General features: G+C 32.0%; 6 protein-coding genes across 10 annotated transcripts in view; 3 read left to right on the top strand and 3 right to left on the bottom strand.

The window, feature by feature from the left end:
* Positions 1 to 85: 85 nt before the first annotated feature.
* On the bottom strand, positions 86 to 3,175 carry LOC122630612. The gene is made up of 10 exons (XM_043815285.1): positions 2,824 to 3,175; positions 2,659 to 2,739; positions 2,504 to 2,578; positions 2,289 to 2,412; positions 1,986 to 2,201; positions 1,765 to 1,905; positions 1,561 to 1,666; positions 1,068 to 1,229; positions 737 to 945; positions 86 to 667 (listed from the first exon to the last, which is right to left on the bottom strand). The coding sequence occupies exons 1-10, from the start codon at positions 2,919 to 2,921 to the stop codon at positions 380 to 382; spliced, it is 1,500 nt and encodes a 499-aa protein (XP_043671220.1). The 5' UTR covers positions 2,922 to 3,175; the 3' UTR covers positions 86 to 379.
* Positions 3,176 to 3,286: 111 nt separating this feature from the next.
* LOC122630613 (lethal(2)neighbour of Tid protein) lies at positions 3,287 to 4,913 on the top strand. Its single transcript, XM_043815286.1, has one exon. The coding sequence runs from the start codon at positions 3,441 to 3,443 to the stop codon at positions 4,749 to 4,751; it is 1,311 nt and encodes a 436-aa protein (XP_043671221.1). The 5' UTR covers positions 3,287 to 3,440; the 3' UTR covers positions 4,752 to 4,913.
* Positions 4,914 to 5,640: 727 nt separating this feature from the next.
* LOC122630610 lies at positions 5,641 to 10,611 on the top strand. Of its 3 annotated transcripts, none has more exons than XM_043815282.1 (14): positions 5,641 to 5,792; positions 6,121 to 6,347; positions 6,420 to 6,597; positions 6,685 to 6,887; positions 7,019 to 7,178; positions 7,262 to 7,474; positions 7,551 to 7,693; positions 7,775 to 7,902; positions 8,238 to 8,422; positions 8,491 to 8,679; positions 9,653 to 9,842; positions 9,933 to 10,123; positions 10,205 to 10,338; positions 10,405 to 10,611. In XM_043815282.1, the coding sequence occupies exons 2-14, from the start codon at positions 6,130 to 6,132 to the stop codon at positions 10,526 to 10,528; spliced, it is 2,256 nt and encodes a 751-aa protein (XP_043671217.1). In that variant the 5' UTR covers positions 5,641 to 5,792; positions 6,121 to 6,129; the 3' UTR covers positions 10,529 to 10,611. The 3 variants fall into 3 exon arrangements, with proteins under 3 accessions (XP_043671217.1, XP_043671218.1, XP_043671219.1); XM_043815283.1 differs by lacking the exon at positions 5,641 to 5,792 and adding an exon at positions 5,846 to 5,924 and having other exon boundaries at positions 6,015 to 6,347; XM_043815284.1 differs by lacking the exons at positions 5,641 to 5,792; positions 6,685 to 6,887; positions 7,019 to 7,178 and having other exon boundaries at positions 5,932 to 6,347.
* On the bottom strand, positions 10,372 to 14,725 carry LOC122630609 (DNA repair endonuclease XPF). 2 transcript variants are annotated; one of them, XM_043815280.1, is made up of 16 exons: positions 14,583 to 14,725; positions 14,328 to 14,507; positions 14,059 to 14,239; positions 13,807 to 13,959; positions 13,607 to 13,720; positions 13,386 to 13,534; positions 13,132 to 13,286; positions 12,775 to 13,003; positions 12,506 to 12,683; positions 12,257 to 12,424; positions 12,038 to 12,175; positions 11,745 to 11,963; positions 11,498 to 11,671; positions 11,245 to 11,385; positions 10,985 to 11,185; positions 10,372 to 10,884 (listed from the first exon to the last, which is right to left on the bottom strand). In XM_043815280.1, exons 1-16 carry the CDS (start codon positions 14,648 to 14,650, stop codon positions 10,720 to 10,722), a joined length of 2,613 nt encoding a protein of 870 aa, XP_043671215.1. In that variant the 5' UTR covers positions 14,651 to 14,725; the 3' UTR covers positions 10,372 to 10,719. The 2 variants fall into 2 exon arrangements, with proteins under 2 accessions (XP_043671215.1, XP_043671216.1); XM_043815281.1 differs by having other exon boundaries at positions 12,506 to 12,680.
* LOC122630615 (UPF0669 protein C6orf120 homolog) lies at positions 14,654 to 15,797 on the bottom strand. The gene is made up of 5 exons (XM_043815289.1): positions 15,578 to 15,797; positions 15,295 to 15,419; positions 15,106 to 15,222; positions 14,870 to 15,020; positions 14,654 to 14,796 (listed from the first exon to the last, which is right to left on the bottom strand). The coding sequence occupies exons 1-5, from the start codon at positions 15,605 to 15,607 to the stop codon at positions 14,725 to 14,727; spliced, it is 495 nt and encodes a 164-aa protein (XP_043671224.1). The 5' UTR covers positions 15,608 to 15,797; the 3' UTR covers positions 14,654 to 14,724.
* Positions 15,798 to 18,459: 2,662 nt separating this feature from the next.
* The window catches only part of LOC122630608 (dual specificity tyrosine-phosphorylation-regulated kinase mbk-2-like), a 123,203-nt gene continuing 117,278 nt past the window's right edge, over positions 18,460 to 24,384 (top strand). The window contains exon 1 of one of the 2 annotated variants that reach the window (XM_043815278.1): positions 18,460 to 19,212. The gene's annotated coding sequence lies outside the window, so the exon portion shown is untranslated. The remainder of the gene's footprint in view (positions 19,213 to 24,384) is intronic. The other variant, XM_043815279.1, reaches the window with a different exon arrangement.

The raw sequence follows: 24,384 nt of genomic DNA, 5'->3' as shown, positions 1-24,384 counted from the left end.
CGATTTTAATAAAGCATAGTTTCATGAAATCGTGTTGTTTATCACTAATAATTCAAGGGTAGGTAAAACGTATTTCCGCAATTAATTCTTTTCATAAAAATCTATTTATTCAATTTAAATATCGGGCTAATATGGTTACACAGAAAAGCACACGCATTGTCCATTGTTACAAACATGCTTTTAATTGTTTAAGTATAAAATTATAATTTTTAAGTATAAAAACTTATTTCAAGAGAGATTTTTGAGATATCATTATATAAATGTAAAGTCATTTTTATTTGTTATATTTTTTAATGTAAGATCTGAAACATATTTCTTTAAAATTAACTTAACACATATTTAAAGTTAAATATTAAATAATACATTTCGCGGTAAAATATTAAGCATCGCCACCTCCGATATATTTCTCTGAATCGATTTTAAACTTTTTTACGCATTCTCCGCTTTCCTCTTTATTTTCTTTGGAAAATAAATTATTTTTATCAGAATCACCACCAGCATGATCCAATTCTTTTTCAGATTTGTTTGATATTAATTTATAAGATTCCTCAATTGCATTATTCGTAGGACTATTATTTTCTTGTTTTTCGAAAATATTAGATGGTAGCGCTAGATTAATAGTTTCAGTATTTTTTAGTAGATTATTTACAGGTACTTCGGCAAAAATCTGAAACATAGCTACATTAAGGTAAAGATATATAAAAATGTGATATAATGATAAATAAATATTGAATACCTCACGAATTAACTCAATCGTCTGCCTCTTTTGAGCATTATCCAGAGGCAATGAAGTCTGTCTAGATGACATAAGCGAAAAATTAAATAATGGTAATCCGAAGCTCACAGAGCCTCCTTTATAAATGAAAATAACACCCAAGAATAGTAGAGGAAGCAATAGACTGAAGCACACTTGTACGGGATATCGTAAGAAGGAGGGTAAATGAGCTATAAAAACAACGTTAATTACATGGTAGTATTTTTTGAAAATTCATAATTTATAATTTATAGAATTCATAATATATGACGTATAGTTATTATTCTCATATAAAAACAATAACAAATCTTACCAGTTACACTGCTTGTAAACTTAGATATTACCTCTCCAATAATAGGTATTGGATACGTTGCGACTGTGAATACAAGGTGTGATATAACCAAAGCAGGTGTTACCTGCAGTTTTGGATTAATCATTCTAGCTTCATAATATTTTTCACATTCCTTGTCATCAACTATAATCAAAAAAATTTATTTTCTTAATATTATATACAAAATTTTATACAGAATTTAGCTATAATTGGAAAACAAGTTATATAGTTTACAGTTTTGAATTTTTCTTTGGTAGAGATACGAGTTTTGATTTAATTCTCTTTATAAACTGTAGATGGCGTTAATGCTTCTTTCCTTCGACGTAAAAGCTCAATCGATATAAAGTACGGAGGATAACAACACAGAAGCCTTTTACCACGAATTAAATCATAACCAAAATCTTTGATTTTTTATGTAACTTTATATCATCTGGTCTTCTAATCGCAATACAATTCTTACATTTTATATACTTACAGAAATATGCCTTCATTTTATCCCACATACTCATCTTATATGGGTGACAAGCTACAGGCATTTCAATGTATTTAACTTGCGCTGCTGCTAATTTGATCTCAGCTTCCTTTTAAAAGAATATAATAAAATATTTATATATAACATCTTGAAAAATCTTAGCTATATATAAGATGATATTAATTTATTTTTTATTATATTTTTTACCGTTACTAGATGCCACCAAGTCATATAAAAGCTAACTATTATTACCATAATGATAATACTGAATAATGTCCAAAACAATGACAATTTCCTTAATAATATCACAATTGCTAATACACTACAAACAATAATAATCACATATGCCTAAAATATAAAAATAGTAAAATTTAGAATATTGTAAATACCATTGAAAATATTATAAAATTGCGATGTAACCAACTTACGTAGTAATTTATTAATTCAAACGCAGACTGAACAATCCAATATAAATCAACCACATTAGAAATATTACTAAAGAATGAAGGCTCCAATAAAATTTTACTCAAGATTACATCAATTTCTTTTATGGAATAATTTCCAGTTTCTACTTTTTTGAGTGTTTCAATTTGCATTACTGTTCCTTTTATAAATAATTGTCCCTCTACGAAATCATCATTCATCTGTATGATATGAGAAAATGAAATTACATTATTATACTTACAACAGAATCACTCTACAATTATTGTTCTTACTAATTTCTATTATACCTTTAAGTTGGCATTTAACAATAACATCATAATCAAACGCTTATAATATACTTTCAATGTCTCATAATCTTCATTATTTCCTTTTAATAATTCTACTTGATTATATTCTTTACTATTGCTTTTTCTGCAACAAGCAACAGTGTCAAGTAACAATGATATTTTAAAATAAGTGATCATAAATTCAAACAAAGATAAAATGCATTTTTTATACATACACATCTTCTATTACTTTTTTATTAAATCTATCATAATAGAGAGAATGTGGATCAATAAAATCTTCTGTTTGCTTCCTACAAAAGAGAATAGCATTATTTAATATAAATATATGATTTATATAACTTATCAAACGTAATTTATAGTTCTTCCTTACACATCATATATGTTTTCATCAAAATCATTGTAATTTGTAGAATCCGAATTCATGTCATTGCTCAACTGTTCAATTTTATCTCTGAAAAAGCATTATAAAATTACAATATTTTAAATATTTTATTTGACAAAAAATGTATATCTTATAAAATTATATCATAATTACCTTTCAGAATGTGAAGTATCATCATTATTACAAAAAACTAATGAAGAACTAATTAAACATTGTATAATGATGCAAATAAAAATGAACGATTTCAACATGGTGTATACTTTAAATTAAACAAACACCTGCTTACTACATATATTTTTCTGATAAAAATATATCACTTAAAAATTTTAGATATTATAATTTAATTAAAAACAGTTTATTTATTTTAGTGTTAATCACCAAAATAATAAGCAGATAGATCAAAATTCATCCTCTAACTGACTTATTTTTAAATCTTGTGCAATTGCAGTAGTATACATTTTATATAATAGTGACCGATCATAGGAAAAAGTAACGTGGGCAATCACAGATAATAAACTACTTTTTTAACAATTATTTCTTTCGCGTAAAGAACAAAACCTTAAAATTTTTTGTTTCCACAGAGACTTAATAGAAAATAAACGAAAAAATGACACGAGGCGACTACACTGCCACATAGCGATTGTTACTTACAACTCGTCTTACTCGTGAAAGAATTACTTTCACAATACCCACAGAACCTTCTTATTTACGATCATTTTCGGTTTAATCGTGCTTTTACGAGATAGAAAACGTGTATTTAAAAAAAAAATATGGCACCACGCAGAGATAATCGTACTAATCACAATAGTATAAATAAAGCTTCCAAAAGAAATAAAAATAGCTGGATCAAAAGTTTCGAATGGCCTCAATTTTGGTCTTTATTAACAGATCCAAGAAAAATTCTAATAACTACAAAGTTATTTATTTTACTGGAAATGCTTTTGAATGTATTCATTATCGAAAAAGTGCCTTACACAGAGATCGACTGGAAAGCTTATATGCAAGAAGTGGAGGGTTTTTTAAATGGTACATTGGATTATTCAAAACTAAGAGGTGATACAGGGCCATTGGTTTATCCTGCTGGATTTTTATACATTTTTTCTGCTCTATACCATGTCACCGTGCAAGGAGAGCAAATTAAAATAGCTCAGTATATCTTTGCTATTCTTTACATCGTTTTATTAGCTTTGGTCTTCCGCATATACTCAAAAACTAAAAAGGTGCCACCTTATGTATTAATTTTGATGTGCTGTACATCGTATCGAATACATTCTATATTCGTGTTAAGACTTTTTAATGATCCGATAGCTATGATATTATTATTTTCAAGTCTAAATGCATTTTTAGACGAGCATTGGTATTTAGGAAGTATTCTTTATAGCCTTGCTGTATCTGTAAAAATGAATATTTTATTATTTGCACCAGCACTTCTTGCTGCATATCTATGTATCTTAGGAATATCGAAGACTGTAATACATTTATCCATTTGTGCAGCGATACAAGCGATTGTAGGTTTACCTTTTTTAATTGAAAATCCAATTTCGTATATTAAAGGAGCATTCAACCTGGGAAGAATTTTTGAATTCAAATGGACAGTAAACTGGCGATTTTTGTCAGAAGAAGTATTTGTTAATCCATACTTTCATATTTCATTGTTACTTTTACATTTGTTGATTTTAGCTGTCTGTGTACCAAATTGGATAATTTATTTGAGATCCTATGCAAAATTAAAACAAATGGAAAAAGATCTAAAACCTCAATTGCAAAAAAAAGAAAAAGTGGATATGTCAACGATGAGCCAATTATTTATTTTTCCTTTATTTGTAGCAAACTTTATAGGCGTCGCGTGCAGTAGATCTTTGCATTATCAATTTTATATATGGTACTACCATACATTACCGTATCTTGCATGGTGTACAAGTTATAAAACTGCGGCGAAGCTTTCAATATTAGGAATAATAGAGCTTTGTTGGAATACTTATCCAAGTACAATTTATAGTAGTTTTGCTCTGCACGCTTGCCATATAATTTTATTGTATGATTTGATTAAAAACAAAAAAAGCGATATAAAAACAAAATGAAATTGTTATATATTTGAGATTGAATTTGTTATCTAGTCTTTTTTCTATTTGACATATAAAACTTTATATGCGGAAAATATTCTCCTTTCTAAGGACAATCGAAATGTTGAACATCTATTTTTTATGGAATTTTTTCAATAAAATGACTATAAATTAATTTTATGTGTTCATTTTTATTATAATATAGATCCCGTATAATCACGTTGTAATTATTTAAGTTCTATCGTTCCATCACGATTGAAACATAACGCTCACTAATCATTGTTTACTAATGAAAATATTTGATGTGATGTTTATTATAAATTTTAATATTATTTTTGGAACATTGTAGATTCTAAAAACTTACATTCATTATAAAATGATGTATGAAACAACGTTTCTTTTCAATTCAATTTAATTTTAAATTGAAGAATTTTTCAATCGAAATTAAGGCTACTCTTCACTCATGATTTTACAATGGTTTATGCCAACGATGAGTACAGGCGTAATTTTGGTAGGATTTTAACGAACAAGATTTCATTCTATAAATGAAAATTTAAACGAGGACATGATTTTTTTGAATTTTTGAAAAATCTTTATTTTCTTTGAAAAAAATCGTGTCAAGAAATAGTATTTTTTTGAGAACAAATCGTGCATAAAAATAATGCTTTCTCAAAAATTCGAGAAAACCATGTCCTCGTTTAAATCTTCATCTTTAAAAAGAAATTTTATTCGTCAAAATCGGCGAAGAATTACGGCTGGATTCGATGTTGGCGTAAATCCTGTTTTCCATATTTTTCATTAAAAAAAAATTACGTATAGTGGCGCCCCTCGAACTTCCCGGCAAAAGAGAAGAACCTCGTATCCCCACCACTGATTCTCATATAAATACTCGGAGTCGCACACTACTCGATCATTAAGTATATTACTCTTAAGAGGTTTACATCTATAAAAACTTACCAGCGATAAATAGGCGCCTACAAAGACAGTGTTTCCCTATTGAGCTCGTAGTTTATATTTCGTCCGTACCTGTCCCTGAAGTCGCATACGTTACGAGAAAAGGTAATGAACAGTTTTAAGAATCGTAAAAGATGTCATTAATACTATGTTTTTATATATACATAAAAGCGGATATTTAAATATCATTATTAAGGGAAGATTAATATATATCAGATGGTTTACACAGTTTACGAAGTAAGAATATTATTCTTGTTTAATGGTAGTGTGATTGAATTGATTATTTTTAATTCGAACCACAAACAGAGATTATTTGTTTTTCTTTAGAGAATCATTTTTGAAACAATTATTATTATATAAGCAGATATTGTCGATAAGTTTTATATAGTTGTAAATACCATAAGTATACTTAAGACATCGATTTGTAATAAAGCACTGAACGATGAGCCTAATCTCTGGAATTTGCAACTCGTTATCTACGATGCCTGCTCTGTACAAATCACAATTTTTGGATATTGACGAGGAACCGTCCAATTCAAAATGTTTATTCTGTGAGAACTCATTTATTCTTCCTACAAACGAGAAAGATTTTTTAACGCATTTGTTCAAAGAACATCGTGTTGTTATAGCTGATGTTTGGAAAATAGCAAGTTTGAAAAGGTAAAAATCTATGATTTATATATCGTATTTGATATGTCAACAAGAGTATGATGTTTTCATTTGTTTGATTAGTTATATACGTTATTGGAGCAATAGATTCAAAGAACACCCTATAACTGATTTTTGTACTACAATATTAATGGATTGTACACCAGATGGAAAACCAAGTAAGGATGAAAGTTACTTTTTACTTTCTGATTGTATTTCGGAGGATAAAGCATTAAGAGATGAAGTATATAAAGTCAAACTGGTAATGTTTATGATAATATAATAAGTACAATATATATAAAATTAAATTATATATCTATATATATATATATATTTTTTTTTTTTCAAGGAATGGGTATTAGCAAAACAATCTGAGGAAAGAAATGATACTAATTTTACACGTGGTTGTATGTTCTGTAAAATGAACTTTTCTAAATCACGTCTTATTTATATAAAACATCTTTCAGAGAAACATAATTTTTATCTTGGAAAACCAGAAAATTTAGTTTTCATTGATGAACTTTTAGATAAAATACAGCAAAGTATAGAAAGGTAGTTTAATTATTATAATTATTTATGTATTTTTAATGATATTGAGATCAAACAAAAATAATATTCATATATAATTTTTTATATTATGGTAATAATAATATCTTAAAAATATCAAAATATTTTATTTTTAGTTTAATTTGTGTATACTGTGAAAAAGTTTTCAAAGATCGTACGGCATTAAAAGAGCACATGCGTAAAAAGTTACATAAACAAATAAATCCATACAACAAAGCGTTTGATAAATTTTATGTAAACAATTATTCAGAATCTAGCAGAGCAAGAAAATGTCAAGTAACTACAATATCATGTTTATTTTTAAAATTAAAAATCGATGTATCTTTTTATATCATTAGATATATTTTGTTTCTTTTAAGAAAAATTACAGATATGCTAAAGATATTGAATTAAGCAGTGAAAGTGAAGATGAAGAATTGTCATGGTCTGATTGGAATGATGAAAGCATTAGTATATTTTGTTTATTCTGTAATCATTCTGATAAAGATTTTTCAACTATTTTACAACATATTAAAGAACAACACAATTTTGACTTTAAAGAGGCATCAAAAGATTTAACTTTTTATCAGAAAGTATGTATATTTAACATATCTATAAGATAGGTTCTAAGTAAAGAACAAATAATAAGAATAAAAAATAAATATGTAGGTAAAACTGGTAAATTACATAAGGGTGCGAATTTATATGCAATGTTGTATTTTATGTGAGATAAAGTCGGACAACATATTGGAACATATGACCCAGCAGGATCATTACAAATTACCTAAACAATACATATGGGATCATCCAGCGTTAGTAATTAATTTTCAATATAAATTGGTCAACAAAAACAACTCCATTATAACATGAAAGTTTAATAATTTTTTTTTCAGGTTTTATTTCCCTATGAATGAAAATGATTCATTTTTATATAATTTGGATACAGATGATAACTCGGATGAAAGTGATATCGAAAGTACATTTAAAGATTTATCTATTACACCTGATGATAATACAAATAGTATATATTTTTAAACTATTGTTAATTTTTGAAGAAATAATTGAATATATATCAAATGAAATGTTATTGTTTTCATGATTTTAATTTAATCAAGTAGTTTTTGGTTATATTTTTTACTGATATTTTGCATTTTTTATTAAACAAATCATATATTTATAAAAAAAATTTTATTTATTCTTATAAAAAAAATTATTAAATTATTATTACTATTATATTTATAGTAAATATAATGTCAACTAAAAATTTATCACAATATTGCAATTCATATGTAATTCCAATAAATAAAATCTGTAACAGTGACAAAAAGATACCAATAAAAAGGGATTACTGTTTAGATTACTCAGATAGTAATCGTCTTATTAAAATAAGAGTAGAAGGTCTTATCACCACAATTGCTTTTCATGAAGCAAGATTATATGCAGAAAAGCTTTCTCAATATTTGTCACAGAAATATGCTGTACCACAAATTAGAGGAATGTTTCAAGTAGATTGGTATGAATATCTTCGAAAAATGAAAGTGGTAAAAAGCTATCTATATTAATTAATTTTTTGATATAATATGAATATACAGTTGCATTTTTTTTATAGCGTGTTGGTGGTAAGATGTGGGCCTTAAAAAGAGATGTTGCAGTCTTTATAAATGATGTGTTCATAGGCAGTGACATTGAATTTTTAGAGTATCTTAACGAATTGTATGTTTTTCATATGCCAAAAGATATTGGATATTATGAAACACATGTTAAAGGATATTATAAAGAATTTATTAAAAAAACAAAGGTCAATATAATAAGTATGTGATAATAATTTTCATATCTAATATTGAATATTTTTTTAGAGAGTTTACGTATATTTCACATTCACTTTGGATGGATTTTTAATAGGTTCCCTTTTATTCATGGTATAAGTTATGAATCATGCTTAATTATTTTTAATATATTTTAATTTGACTACTTTAAAAATTTGAAGAATATTTACAGTTATATTCTGACTTGCTCCCAAAAACCTGTAAACATTTCTTAAACTTTTGTACTGAAAAGTATAACAATATAAATGGCTTCAAAGTTTCACTTTATACAAACACTTATATTCATCGTATAGTTAAAAATGGATGGATTCAATTTGGTGGCAAGTATTAAAATGAAAAGAAATTAAGATAAGTATTGTTTTCTTTTTTATCATTAAAAAAAGTTGATTATCCACACATATACATCAGATATTAAATTAAATAGTACTAATTGTAACATGACTGTAATACCTACAATTACTGATGAATCATATTGCATACCTCACGATCGACGAGGAGTCCTATCAATGGCAAATAATGGAAAGCACTCTAATCAATCTCAAGTAATTGTCTCTTTAAAACCTAATACATGGATGAATTATCATTATGTTGCATTTGGGTAAATGTCAAATTATGTATATAATAATAATTGTTGCTTTATTGAAAAAAATAAATAAATAAATAAAAAGTAATGTTTAATAATATTAAAAAAGACAACTAGTAGATGGTATCCAGACATTACAAAAAATAGAAGATACTCCAACGTATTATGAATCTCCTCTAAAAAAAATTATTGTATCTGAATGTGGTGAATATATTTTAGATCTTAAAACCAAAATGGAAGCAGAAACAGACATATTTCTTGTTAGCATCATTATGTTATCTCGTCGTACTTATATATTTTATTAAATATATTTTGACTATTAACGTATATATATATATATCTCTTTACATATATTCATTTAGGAACGCGAACCGTGGATTGATGTGGGTGAAAATAATATGGTTCATCAATATCCATACAATACTTATTCAGATATTTCTGTATGGCTTAATAACGTAATTGATGAAATAGATATTCGCGATACAGCATCTCTTCTTATAGCCGAGCGATATTTAAGCAGTCTATACTGTCTTTCCACGGATTATTTACCAGGTCCTTTTAAATAAATAATTTAATTTTTTAAGTACAAACTTCCTTTAATATATTTTTTAACAATAATATAAACATATTCTTGTTTGTTAGAAGTCAACACGTACAATCTTGAAACGAATGAAGAATTTTATAAAAGTGTAAATCTTGATTCTAAGTTGAACCTATGTGAATTATTAACAGACCTTCGGCCCGAAGAGATGAGTAAAGCGGAAAAAGAGATTTTCGTAAAAAAACTTTCTAGAATCATTATTTCATATATTTTAAATACTGTCGATCATAAGGTAAAGATAGATAAATCATAATTTAATTTAAAAAGAAATTGTATGCAAGATCTAGTATGTATCTTTTACAAATCCTCCTAGTCTTACGCATTAAAGGATATTTATGGAAGTGTACATAGGATACTAGAATGCGCTTATGATATTGCAAGAGCAAGTATAGCCAAATTACTAAAACAACGAATCAATATTAAGGACGCCAGTGCAGAAATTACCAAGTATGCATATTTAATAAATGAAAAAAAAACATCAACAATTTGCTAATTATTTATTTCTTTTCTTAGACAATTTAAGATACAGCAACAAGATGATAAAAAAATTACTGATTCGTCCTTGGCTCTTATTGAGGAAATATTGAACAAATCTATACTTCATGCTTTAGAGTCTACAAATCTAAATTGTGAATAGATTTAACAAACAATTCAACATCTACTGAAAAACATTCCTTTTATTTTGTACTTAATAAAAATCACAGACTTATTTTTAATTTAGAACGACTATATTTTTTGATATGATTAAAAAAACATGAAAAGTTCATGATTAATTAACATTCCAAATTATATACAATAATGACAATAAGAAAAATAGAATTTAGCATATTATTGCTTTATTCTAGAGAAAAGTTTTTTACCGCGTCCCTTTGAAACTTTTCTACCACCTATACTTTTTATATCCGTTTCTTCATCTGGACCGCATTTATTATGAATCGAGTTATATAACATTTGTGCATCACTTTTGTTTCCAATCATTTCAGCCAATTCATCCTGTACGTGATATCAAATATTAGAATTTTATCAATCTTTGTGAGACGAAATAATAATAATAAAGATACTAGAATTCCAAAGATACATCGATTCACATTACCTCTGTAAATTTAATAAGATGATCAAGCGATTTTCCTTGATTTAAAATTGCGCATAAATTCTTCGAATGTACACCAGGTAACTTGGCAATGAAATCTTGTATATGAGGATTATATTTTTGAATCATGACTTGCTCATCTTCTGCATTTTCATTTACTCCAATCGTGATAGCCTTTTCAGCACTTGGCTGATCCCTACCACTCTATATCAAACAAATTCGTTACTGAACGTTGACTTTATTTTACGTCATTAATATGTTACCTTCAATTCTTCAAACAACTGCGCAGATGCATGCGGACTTGGTGACCATACGAATTTTAGTTTAGGAAAATGTAAAGTCAGCAATTGCAATTTTGATGTGATAGCAAAACTTTTAACATCTTTACCCATGTAATAGCAACCCTTAAAGGAAGAAAATCTTTTGTATATTTTTTAATATAAAATAATATAATTCGTGTATAAAATATTTAAAGTAAAATTGATTAATATACTAATAAATAATGATTATATATACCTGGAAACAGAATGGTTTATTCTGATCAAATTCGATAAGAAGCATTGGTTTAGAATAATGTCGAGTCATAGCAACAGCTTGATTGTATAATCTTCCAGTATTAAGAGAACCAATTAAATCAGATACACTTTTTCTTTCAATGCAAATTTCTGGAGATAGAATATAATCTCCGATCTAACATACAAAAACATGTATGTGCATAAAACAAATGTAAAGTTTTATAGCGCACATTACATTATTAACTTACAGCTAGAGTTACAGGTTCAATCTGTATGCCACGAGAGTGTAAAATGGATGGCAGTTCGCTATTAAACTCTCTCATATCAACTATGACTTTATTAATAATATTTTTTTGATTTTCTTGGTCTCCCTTGCGCGTATTTTGTTCCATTTCATTGCTCGACTGTGTTGCAAATGTTAAGCAATCTTCTGATTTTCCATCTTGATCTTCAGGTACAACCATTGTCTTGAAAAAAAAATATGCATAGATATACTACATATGTTAAGATCGAAATAATTAAATATACGAAAAATGTTTACTTTTTTAGTGTTGATTAAAACATGGAAAGCTTCTTTCTCTCGTCTTAAAGCTGTTAGATATTCCTGTTCTTCAACAGATCCTCCATAAATTAAAAAATATACTTTTAAATTTATTGAAGGATTATTATTTTGATATATCTATAAAAAAAAAAGTTATGACAGTAATCATGTTGTGATTATTGTTATTAAACACGTTATAATAATACATTATATACATACTTCTAGTTGACGTACGGCTGCGATGTCAGCGACATACATTATTACATTGCTAGGCTTACTTTCCTTTAGCGTTCGTTGTAATGCCATTGGATCACCATCTTTCTTTAAAGATTGTAGAATGATTATGGGTGCAGTTGTTGTAATTGTTGTTAGATCTAATTCAGCTATCTACAAAGTCACACGTTATATAAAGTAACGTATTATATATCTTCCTATTTAATTCGTCAAAGAATATATTATTTAACATACTTGAGAACATTCTTCAAATAAAGTTTCATGATACTCATTTTCCGGATCAGTAGATTGACTCTCTGTAACAGCTTTTTGCGATAATGTCAATACATAACTATCTTGTGTATCCATTATCTCTTCATCTTTATCAGATTCAGTTGTTGACATTGATTTTTCGTTATTCTCGGCAATACTACTTAAAAAATTTATTATAATAAGTATAAACAGAGACTATATATAAATTACGATAAGTAATATCTATACAAAAATTATTTTCGATAACATACTTTAATTTGTGAAGATTATCGTGTTGCAGTTTTTTAAACGCTTCATCGAGTAAATATTCATTAGCTCCCATAGTTAAACATTTTTTTAACTGATAACACGTTTGCCTATCATGAACTAAAACGAGAACCTTTTCTGGATTTTCATTATCTTCTTTTTTTTTATCTCGTTGTATCTCATTTAATACTTCACTCAATGCAACCCATTTTGGATTTGGTTCTGGCTTCAATTCTAATTGGAATAATAAATTTCATTATTCTGTATAAATAATATAATAACATTGTACAAATATGTACACACATACAAAGATACTCCAATGCATATAAATAGCGTATATATTGATTTTAAATTATAGTTACCATTTTTTTCCGTGTAAACTCTTTCTTTCGCATATTTAAATAGATTTTCGACCGCATCTAGCATTAACCATCCTGAACTTTGCATAGCATAATCCATAGTTCGTAAACTATTTAATGTCGAATAAAACGATACACAATCTTTGTATGTTAAAGACCTATAGACACAATTAATATTATTAAAACGATATAATGAAAGGACAAGATATGAATGATTTAAAATAATAATTGCAGCTTTTTTTATGTAATATACTTACATAAGAAGTCCTCGTAATGTTTTCAAATCTGATAACAATTGCTTTGTAGTGGAACTAAGTTGATGCCAAACAGGATCTAATTGTGATTGGAGTTGCTTGTGAAACTTCTTAGCTATTGCATTTTCAACTGTCAATTCTTCCAGATCTAACTGTAAATAATATAATTCTAATGTATATGTATTTTTAAACTAAAAGATAAGTAGTTTGAATTTAATACGTACATATTTATTTATACGTTTTAATTCTTTCACCACATAATTCATTGAATCTAATAAAGCAGTCTGAATGTGTAACATTTTTATTGTAATTTTCACGTGAAATTCCAAAACTTCAGGCTGTAATAAATAAAAATTCAGGTTTAAAGACTTATTTCAAAACGGATTAATTTATAGATTTTTTTATAGATAACTAATTTATTTACCTTAAGTTTCGACAAACTGTTATTGACAATTGTGTGGAAGCGAGGCCATAGATATAATTTTTTAACAAAAAGAGTTTTCATTACACGTTCTACATTAGAAAATCCAAAAGTAAAAGATAATGCCGAATTAGAAAAAGCTTTGATGAAACCAGTCTATAAAGAAATTAGAGAATTAAGAATAATTAATATCACTGAATCGTAAATAATCAATATTAATGATTGTAAAATATATATATTATTTTTTTTTATCACCTTGTTTGTTTGTCTGTACAGTCTGATTGCAAACGCTTCTTGGTACGAACGCAAAATGTTATGAGCTTTATATACAAGAATTCCAGTAACTAAGTTCAGGGGCAATCTATTTTTTAATAGATCTACGACTAAAATTCGTCCTGGTATAAATAATATTCCACCTTCTAGATACATCACTTCTCTGTAAATAATAATGTTGATTAAAATTACATATTTATAAAATACATTTTTCATAGCAAAAAATAACGATTCGATAAGTAACGATATACCTTTCGTTGGACGTACATTGACCCGTTACAATACGAGGTAAATTTTTTGTACCCAAATCTTGTAATTTGTCTATAAAATATCTTTCATCGTGATCTGTAGTTCCCAAAACAATAACAAGATTTCCAGGATCTAAATAGACTTTTAATATATTTACAAATACAGTTTCTATACCCAAACCCCTAAATCAATAAACAACGTATAAATACAATGTAAACAGTGAGAACACATTATATTTTGAAATATATAAGACTTACTTTGCTGTTATCACTAAGCCATCTTCATGTAATATTTCTAAAAACATCTCATTTTCGTATTCCAACATGATTAAGTGTATTTATTTTACTATAAAATTGTTATAATACCAGAATGATCTATTGTGAACAATTATACGTTTCATTAAAAAAGTATTTCAAATAATACATTGCCAATAGATTTTAAGAAAGTAACTAAAAATGTTGGACTTTTCTTCTGTAAAATAATTTATATGAAAATAACAAATATGAAAATGTTTATGATAGGTCTAGTATTGTTTAAATTATACCTTGTTATCACTATCCTTGTAAATATTCTCTGTTTTTTGATCATAAGTTGCGTCTTCATCCGTTGATATCACTTCGTATACTAACAAAGTATATTTACTTAATTCATGTGATGGATGCCCATATACTCCTATGCTAACAGGTCTTTTGAAACTAAAAATAAATTGATAAAAAGAAATCAAAACTGTTCTTGTCTCATAAATCTTTGAGCTGATTATATAAAAAATATTTAATATACCTGTCTGGTACAACTATAATATCTTCCCCACAAGTTGTAGACTGCAAACTATAGTGATCTGGTTCATAAGTTAGTTTTGTTGTTGTATGCGATGCATACAAATCTGCATCTCCGTTTCTATAGTTATTAAGATTACATTTAGATTGTTCTAAATTATTCAGAGACAAGCATATTTGATAATTTACTTACTGGGATATTAATTGAATTTTGATAATACCTTCATACATTAAACTATAATATTTATAAGATCCACTTGATACGTCATCACTGACATAATGTAATAATTCTTCATTCAATGATAAAATGCAAGGTAGCTAAAGCAGAAATTTTTATATTTTTAGCACATTTGTACAAATAAATCATTCGACTTAACCTTTATTTCATGCGTTTTAATAAATAAAATAAAGTTATAAATTTTATATTTCTAAGAAATAATCGTATCTCAAAATATTAAAAACTTAATTTGTCTTACCAAAAGCAAATTAAGAAATATAATCTTCATAGTACAATGTTGTTCACCATTGTTAAAAAGAAAAACAAAGTTGTAATATTTTTGAAAAGTTAGTAACAGCTATCATTTGCTATAACATAAGAATTAATATTTTTTGCAATATTTATAGATGCAGTTGCGATACCAAGTAATTATGCAAAATTATAAAATTTAACTTTATAAAATAATTCATGTAGAGAGTCGTAAGAGTGCATAAGACTAGTATATATTAAGCACGGATCATAAAAATCAAGAGAAACAACAAAAAAGAGTTATAACTCGTAACCACCAGATGGAGATAGGATTCATTATCAGAAAAAAATTGCAGATTTTATCAAGTTTTACTTATTTAATACGTAACAATAAAACATTTGGAACAAAAATATATTTTAATAACATTTCTCTGTTAATTTTTAATATTTTAAAAATAATTTCTTTAATTAATATATTTTATTCATATGTACAACCTTAAACAGCTTAGGTCTTATTTATAACACAATTATGGATTTCAAAAGATGATTAAATTTTAGTTTAAAGCGGTTTATGTTGATTTATATTTTTTAGTGAAAATTAGAATTAAATGAATTTCCAAATTGAACGAATTTACATGATATATCGAGATAAAATTGTTCATAATGTTACAAATTTGAGTCATATAGTATGCACAAGCGAAGAAGGTACTTTTGGCGCTGGTTTCATTCGTTTGTGGAGTAACCGTTTTGTGTACTTGTCCGTTAAAAATAAGTAAGAAAATTGAGATTCAAACGGAAATACATCAAATCAATTTCTTTGCAATTCATATAGGTAAATAATTACAATAATAATTAATTAATAATTCATTAATAATTAGCATATATAACTAGCATGTAAGACGCATTTTATACAATTGCTTCGAAATATTTTATAAATACATCGCATCGCCATGACACCTCATTGTTGAGATATCGAAATTACATTTTATTTTAACAATGTGTAATAATTGAAAGTTGACAGAAAAGTAATTCCTAGCCGTTAAAGTTTCTCATTTATTTTTCGCGAAATTTCAAACTCATTATTATATTCCACAAAGAACAATATCGATGCAATGATATCTGGATAATCGATATTAATCGCATTCTAAACATTATTGTTAATTATTGTAAACAATGCAAATATTGTCGAGTCTATAATTGTTAATACAAGTTGTTATAATTATAGCATTTTCGTCAGAATTATACGTATTATTTGTATTCATCTTTTCAATAATTAAGAATAATTTTATTATTGATATTACAAAGAGATTTTTTTTTATTCAATTTGTAGGTATCAAGTATCGGTCTTCGAGTTGTTTCATCTGAAGCTAGATGGCGCTTTTGCATCATTGAAGATATTTTAAGATGAGAGGTCAGTAAATCGCAAAGAATGTCAAAAATATTTCTCGTTTTATAGGGAATCGTATATACGAATGTTTGCAAATCTTCATTATTATTATTTATTACATTCAGTTTATTGAATACGGATTGTATACGCAAAAATACACAGGTACGATTTTATTTATTACGCTATCTCGCGAAATAAAATAAAAAAGAAACATTTAGCCGAACGTTGTTTAATTATATTTAGTTTACTCTGCATAAGTATTTATTATTTAAAACGAGATTAGAACAGCCGGTTCTAACGGATGTAACTTGATCGGACCATTGACGCAGTTTAACTTTACAACCACGGTACGCATTGTTTTACACGCGTTCAGGTTGCCATAGAGACTAGAGATGCATACATATATACATTCTTTTTCTTTCTATATAATTAAATTAGCTTATCGCAGCGTGCCAATAATTTTGAATCGAAAGAAATAATGTACGTTTCTTGGAATAGTATCCGATTATCGAACGTTCTACGACAATGTCTTGCTAGCTCGATGAGTGAGAGAGAGAGAGAGAGAGAGAGCTCTTGTTCGCAGACCCTTTAAAACGCGCTCACCTATCCTCACGATCATCTATGATATCCGGTGCATCGCTATCAGTAAACGGGGTAATTACTCCTTTGCAACGAAAAGGGCTCCCTTGAACGTACGTAACGTGGGGAGCTAACAATGAACAATTAAATGATTACACTGCTTTCGGTTATCGCCGAGAGGATAGAATTGCAACGATAAACGCCGCATCTTTTACGTTGTTGTGGCCTTTTCTTTTATTTATAACGAGCTCATAACCTTCAACCTTCTATACCATTTCCAAGCAATTGAAAACAATTTCTCATGCTTTTCCGCGCGGAGAGAACGCGGTATCGATCGTTTCGACGCGTCGTCCTCGTCCTCGTCCTCGTCCTCACGTAGACGCCGGTCGATAACGAGGAAATGCGAAAACACGATGGGTAAGAAGGTTATCCGTCCTCGTTCAATTTTTTATCGCTCAAGCTAGAGTTTCGAGTGGACGGAGTTTAGAAAAGTTGTTTTTCTTTTAGACAGGACTCGAGATTGAATTATCGCTTCTCGTTTGTCGTAAACGAAGGAAGCTTCGCGGAAAAAAGAGAGAAAAAGAGAGAGAGAGAGAGAATCTCCTTCCTGGTAGAGAATCTACGAAAGGAGAGAACTCTTCTCCGATCTTCTTCGGGCGTCATCGGTATTATCCGCATCCTTCGAACCGCGACGCGCCCGGTTCGATTCCACGAGCGCAATAGGATAGGCTGTCCTTTTTCCCCCGCATCGACGTGTGTAAGCAGCCAGACCGGTAACAGTCCCTCTCTCCCTCCTCGGGGTGTAAACAGGGTCTATGACGAGTCCTCTGCTCTCGGTGGAGGAACGAAAAAAAGAGAGGTGGTGAGAGAGAGAGAGAGAGAGAGAGAGAGGAGAGAAAAGGAGAAGGAACGTTCTCTCTGTTGCGTTCGCTCAGCGACAAGAAGGAAGGCAGCGACCGAGAGAGCTGTGTGAATCGAGCCTAAGGGCGAGGAGAGCACGGTGAAGGCTCGCCGCCGGTGCTGGTGGGAGAGGAAGAGAGGGGAGCCTGAAAAAATGTGTAGGTGCGCGCGCAGCCGCTTTGTCTCTCTCGTTGGTGGTGCTCGCGGCGGTGGTGGGGGGGTGGCATGGACCACGAGGGGCCACAGGGGTCCGCGAGCGGAGCATGGCGACTGCATCCTTTCAGTCGGCCGGTGAACCCGCGTGCCGTACGGTTGCCTCTTCGTTTTTCCGCACCGCCCGTGCGTTTTCTCTATCTATCCTTACGTTTCGCGGTTTCTATCTTTCTTATTAGTCTCTTTCTCGGCTTTCGGCTATAATCGTTTGTTTTTTTTTTTTAGAGTGATCCCTAAATTCTTCCGATCCGTATCGTAGTTAGTCGCGTGTGACATTCTGATCCTCCATCGTCGTGTCTCGTCGAAACGCACGCACACGCATCGTACGTGCGTTGGTCTCTCTCTCTCTCTCTCTCTCTCTCTCTCTCTCTCTCTCTCTCTCTCTCTTTCTCTCTCTCTATCGACGCTCTCCGTCCGTGGTTCCTTCGCTCGAAGATAACGACGAGCTCTCATCCGAGAGAAGGAAGAATCCTCTCGCAGGACCTTGTGGATTTTTCTTCGACGACTCGTCATTCGTCCTCTTCGTCGTACACGGGCGCTACGCCTTTGAGAACTTCTCCTGCATGGTAAGTAACAAAAAGTCAATTACTATCGAACCCGACTTCTTAGATCGTCGTCGTTAACGACACTTGGAAGGATTTTCTTCGCCTTCTCGGAATTATTATTATTATCTCGGTCGTTTCGAATTCGATCGGTCAAAGGGTGTATTTTGTGGCGAAGAGAGGGATGGGGGAGTAGTAGAAAAACGGATCGTTGGAACGAGAAGGGAAGTTTTTCACACGTGTACGATGCCAGAGAGTTTTCTCGAGCGCGCGCGCTCTCGAGTGACGCAACGAAGAAAGAGATGCGCCGCGATGCCGAACAACTTTACCATCTCCGCGTCTCTTGTTTTTCTAGATATCGCTACGAGATATATATATATATATATATATATATATATATCCATCTTTGAGAGGACGAGAGAGAGATCTCGAGAAGTACTCTCTTCTCGACACGTGCGAAAAAAGATTTTCTTAGAAAAAAAAAAAATGTTACCGAGAAAGCACCAGGAATCTTTGTCTCCGCGTAGAGAAAACGAATTTCCTTTTCGCAATGTAACAAATTTCGATCGTTAAAACGTATCCCGACTCGTTCCTTCCACGAATGGATATTGCAAGGTCGAACGTTCGTAACGTTTAAGAAGAAAAAGGCGTAAAGTTTTCAAAGAAACGATTAAAACGAACGACCATCGATCGAAGATTATTACCCTTGAACACTCGCGAGAACATGGCGGTATCAATTTGAACGTGTCGTCGTCGTCGATCGTGGCTTTTTCGTCTAATGAGCGGGAAGTGCGATACTCGCGATAAAAACGTCGAACCGTTACTTTTTTATTTTTCATTCTTCTTTATTATTATGATATATTCACGAAGAGGAAAGACGTACGGGATCGACGTGCCGCGATCCTAGCCGAGGTTTTCGCTCTGTCGTCGGTATCTCGCGTCACTGTAATTATCTCGATATCGTTGTTGTCCCGAGCATATTCGACATAGGAAACTTGTAATCGGTAGCTGATCGTGGCTAACGACCGTGATGTTTTAAAATTCTTTAAGAGCTCCCGATTCACTGTAATTACAGTACATATATAATGATAAGCTGGCTACAGGTCGGCGGCATAGACTTGCTAAGGCATGCTGAAACGCACAGTTTCCCCTTCGAGATGTGTTTTGCATGAGAGAAAGAGAGGGGGAAGAAGAAACATCGGTAACGTCGTTTTCTTCCTTTCCTTTTTCTTTCATCGACGAGAAGGAGAAAAAGGAAAAAGCCGCGGAAGAAATTATGGGTTGCTAGAAAGAAACCGAGTCTCGCCGGTTAGAGGGAAAGAAGGTAAAAACGAGAAAAACGACGAAAAAAAAAGAAGAAATGGCGCGTTACTCGCGTGCGAACACGCATTGGCAATTTTTGGTGTTCGCGTTTCCGCTCGCGTCAAGGCCCATTCATGTAATCTTGGTCGTCATTGAGAACAAAGTTTTCGTTTCTCGTATCGATAAGGCGACAACAATGTACGTACGTTTGCAACTACGAAGAGGCAAGTTCTTTTAATTCGACGTTTAAGAGCATGCGATGCCGAATGCATCGGAGGCGAAACGTCGAGAGAGGAAATTGGCTTGGTTCGTGCTGAAAATGTCTCTCGAAAAGATGGCGCGAATTTTGATCTTCAGGGTCGGTCGTCCGTCCGTCCGTGTGTGTGTGTGTGTGTGTGTGTTTATTCGTGGTTGTGTGTGTGTGTGTGTGTGTGCGCGCGCGCGCGCGTGTGTAAGAGAGAGAACCAACCCTCCTGAGTTGTGCCAGCACTCCAACACTTACTGTCGCAATACGACAATCGATCTCGAGGCTGCCGACTACGCAGCATACATTTTCGTGCCTCGTTAATCTAGTTTGTCAGCTTGCTCGGACCGTCGTGAGTTAAATCGTCGGTAATCCTGCTAATCCGGCGAGCTCTTATTTTAATGTCGGTGGACATTGGTGACAGCTAGTAAAGGGAAAGCGCGATAGTACTCGATGATTATGCTCTTCGATTATAGAAACTTGTAAAGAAAAAAAAATACTTTCGAGGTTGACGATATAAGAGTTCGATGACTCGGACGAGGAAATACTTGAACAACGATTTTAAAAAATCCCTTTTGAATCGTTCGATTTAATTTAGTTCGATCGAGTCTCTTGTTTATAACAATTTTTTTATTAATATCATTCTTCTTTGTTTTTTCATTGGTTATATCGATTATTGAGCGGGTCAGTGATTAACTTAGGTATCTTAGTTTCGCTATCGCTTAGTTTCGTCGTATATATATATAGTCGAGCCACAAAGATACACGATCGATAGTCGTGCGTTTAAGGTTCATGCACACCGGTATATCAGGGAAAGCTAATGTTTGTAGATCTTATCGGGCGACCCTTAAACCTACGAGGCTAAGAATAAATTATGATCGTTCGAAGGCGTCCACGAGGACGTAAGAAGACGTAACAAAATTTTATTCCAGAGAGATCGTTTTGTAACGACCATGGTTCGTCTTTACGAGATGTCCGAACACAAGACTTTATCCTTTTCTTCACAATTGATCTCTATTTATGGTACAATGCATGTTTAACTTTGAAATTTATGGAATCGAATAAGTTTCGCGATTAAATAAGTTTCAAAAGAGAGAGAGGGAGAGTGATGCAAAGAGAGAAAGTTCACGAACGCATTTCTCTTTCTCTGGATTTGTCACGACGAGTCGAATCGTTTTCTTGGTTTCATTACGCATCCGTGTGTATACGAAGATCCTTAATTGTCCATATTTTTAAATTCAGGCTCGCTGACTCAAAGCAATAAATTTTTCTGCTCCCGACTTTAGCTCGCCCCTCGCTTGCAACGTCTTGAAGATCTCGTACTACCTGACCCTATATACCTGAGTTCACTGACGCATTCTCCCTTCGCTCGCGGGCGGTCCACGCAGTATCCACTTCTTCTTCTTCTTCTTCTTCTTCTTCTTCTTCTTCTTCTTCTTCTTCTTCTTTTCCCCCGCCGCTGCTTCTTCTTCTCATTCTTGTATTTTTCTTTTTCCTTCACAAAGAAGTCACATTCTGACCGCTTGGAAAATAGAAACCCTCGACGGAGTTTAACGAACGCGCGGTTTATCGATTTAATATTTACGTTATCTATAAACGATAGACCCGATAAGGACCGATGTCGAACGGTAACGATTCCGTCTTTTCGATTACCAGTTAATCGATCAAATGCTCGTCCGATTTCTCGGAGAAATCGACTATGGTGGTCGATTCTTGGCGACTCGTAATGAAATTAGAATAGCGAAAATTTATCTCGTAGAAAAGACGAATGGAGTATACGCACACCTGCGCATTGGCTCTCGTAAGCAACTCTGACGTCATTAAGTTCGAAACGACTAAGTCCGCATGGTTTATTGGTCGCGCGCGTTTATACGTCTTGTTACAATGTAGCCTCGCAACAGGAATCGGAACAGGATCGTTGCGAGGAGATAGAGGAGGAGGAGGAGGAGGAGGAGGAGGAGGAGTGGGAGGAGACGACTGGATATTGTCGAGGCGTAACAGATCAGAGTGAAAGTCGAAACACGATTCTGGTGCGGGCTCTCCGCGTATCTCTCTCGTAGCAAGCACGAAGAGGAGACGGAACGACACGACTCTCTTCTCTCCTCTTTCTCCCTCTTTCTCCTCTCTTTCTTCTCTTTCCTCTCTATTTCTCGAATATAACCGAGGGAGTCAAAATATTCCCTTTTATACAATTAAACGCCTTCATGCCTCATGGATTCGACCGTCGAAAGGCTTGTGCAACTTTGTTCTAACTCGCTGACTCTTTCCCGCGTTACCGATTCCCCCTTTTCGAGTTACTTCTTCGTGAGGAAGCAAGCTTTTTTCTCCCATAAGCGTACAACGCAAATTCAACTATAATTCGGCTTTAATTGGTGTTTACCTTGTCGCATTGATAATAATAACTTGGCTAAAGAATAAATATGATTGGTTTAGTCATGTGAAATTCTGTAAATAGAAGCTAACGGAAAGAAAAGGACAATAGATTTTTGAAGGATGTTTCTGTGGATCAAACAAAGTCCAAGAACGCGACGTTCTTTCGGAGGAATCGAGGAAAGTGAGAGTAAACATTTTTTTCGATCGAATCGGTCCAACGGAGACGACCGGGCTTTTTAAATATGCTTTTCGAATGGTTCCTTTTTTTTTAGTTGATTTTGACTCGTCGGGTCTTTTATCTCGATTTTATTTCAATGTTTCTCGCTTTTCGAGCGAGCGGTGACGTACGCATTTCTCTCTTTCTCTCTCGTTTCGCGCTGACGTCCCATCGACCGCCTGTAGCGTGTACTTCCGATTAACTGGTCAAGCACTCGACGGTACTTATGCACTTAGGCTCGGCGAAAGGGTGCTGCTCGCGGTGTTTCGACGTCTATTTTTATCGCGAGTTCACAGTGGGTCCGATACTCCTTCCGTTACAGTCCATCCATCCCTCTCTTTCTCTCTCTCTCTCTCCCTTTCTCTGTTTCTTCCATCAGCTCTGAAAGCTCTTTGATTTCTCTGCTCGCACGATTCTATGAAAGAAGCGTCGAAAAATATCATCGCGTCCCTTTCTCTTTGTTCGTAGCGTTTGTCAATTTACGTGCAAATTGATTTTCAAACGTTTTTAAATAGAAACCGTTACGATCGACAAATTTTCGATGCGTATTGCGTATATAGATTTTATTTGAGAAAGAAATGCAGTCGGAGGAGATTCTTGCGCTCAGGCGTCGAAAATTCATCAGGTTTTTTTCATTTGACAAACGCGACGATTCTCGCGAGAGGAAACGAAGTGGGAATGAATTAATTGCTGAATCAGAAATCGGACGACAGCTGTTAAGATCGATGACTCACGATGACTACATCCAAACTTTGACAACGGCACGTCAGCAAATCGACATTGCTCCCCTTCCGGACGAACTCGGTGGGTTTCGCGTGGGCTGCTGCAGAAGGACATGCTTCGGATCGTTCGATCGTGTCTTAATTTATTGCCCTGCACGATTGGGCAGGTGTTCGATCGAAAAGACTTACTGACCTGGAATGATTCGATCGGAGATCAAGAAAGAGCTCTCGAATGTACGAATTATTGAATTGACAAATAACTTTGGATCGTTTCGGACGAATTCACGGAATGACGGGAATAATTTGGCCTTAACGTCGGATTTTAACCACCGGAAGTC

The sequence above is a fragment of the Vespula pensylvanica genome, chromosome 7, assembly GCF_014466175.1.
Source record: "Vespula pensylvanica isolate Volc-1 chromosome 7, ASM1446617v1, whole genome shotgun sequence".
Lineage (NCBI taxonomy): Eukaryota > Metazoa > Arthropoda > Insecta > Hymenoptera > Vespidae > Vespula > Vespula pensylvanica.
This window is presented reverse-complemented; position numbering and strand designations above follow the sequence as displayed.

Coding starts and splice junctions, on each gene's coding strand:
- LOC122630612 (XM_043815285.1), bottom strand. CDS start 2,921: ATGTTGAAATCGTTCATTTTTATTTGCATCATTATACAATGTTTAATT. Junction 2,579..2,658: donor GATGAAAACATATATGATGT/GTAAGGAAGAAC, acceptor TCTCTTTTGTAG/GAAGCAAACAGAAGATTTTA. Junction 2,413..2,503: donor AAAAAAGTAATAGAAGATGT/GTATGTATAAAA, acceptor TGCTTGTTGCAG/AAAAAGCAATAGTAAAGAAT.
- LOC122630613 (XM_043815286.1), top strand. CDS start 3,441: ATGGCACCACGCAGAGATAATCGTACTAATCACAATAGTATAAATAAA.
- LOC122630610 (XM_043815282.1), top strand. CDS start 6,130: ATGAGCCTAATCTCTGGAATTTGCAACTCGTTATCTACGATGCCTGCT. Junction 7,694..7,774: donor TACATATGGGATCATCCAGC/GTTAGTAATTAA, acceptor TTTTTTTTTCAG/GTTTTATTTCCCTATGAATG. Junction 9,843..9,932: donor TTCCACGGATTATTTACCAG/GTCCTTTTAAAT, acceptor CTTGTTTGTTAG/AAGTCAACACGTACAATCTT.
- LOC122630609 (XM_043815280.1), bottom strand. CDS start 14,650: ATGTTGGAATACGAAAATGAGATGTTTTTAGAAATATTACATGAAGAT. Junction 14,508..14,582: donor GGCTTAGTGATAACAGCAAA/GTAAGTCTTATA, acceptor TTATTGATTTAG/GGGTTTGGGTATAGAAACTG. Junction 13,960..14,058: donor TGTACAGACAAACAAACAAG/GTGATAAAAAAA, acceptor ATTTCTTTATAG/ACTGGTTTCATCAAAGCTTT.
- LOC122630615 (XM_043815289.1), bottom strand. CDS start 15,607: ATGAAGATTATATTTCTTAATTTGCTTTTG. Junction 15,223..15,294: donor AAAATTCAATTAATATCCCA/GTAAGTAAATTA, acceptor TAATAACTATAG/AAACGGAGATGCAGATTTGT. Junction 15,021..15,105: donor ATTATAGTTGTACCAGACAG/GTATATTAAATA, acceptor ATTTATTTTTAG/TTTCAAAAGACCTGTTAGCA.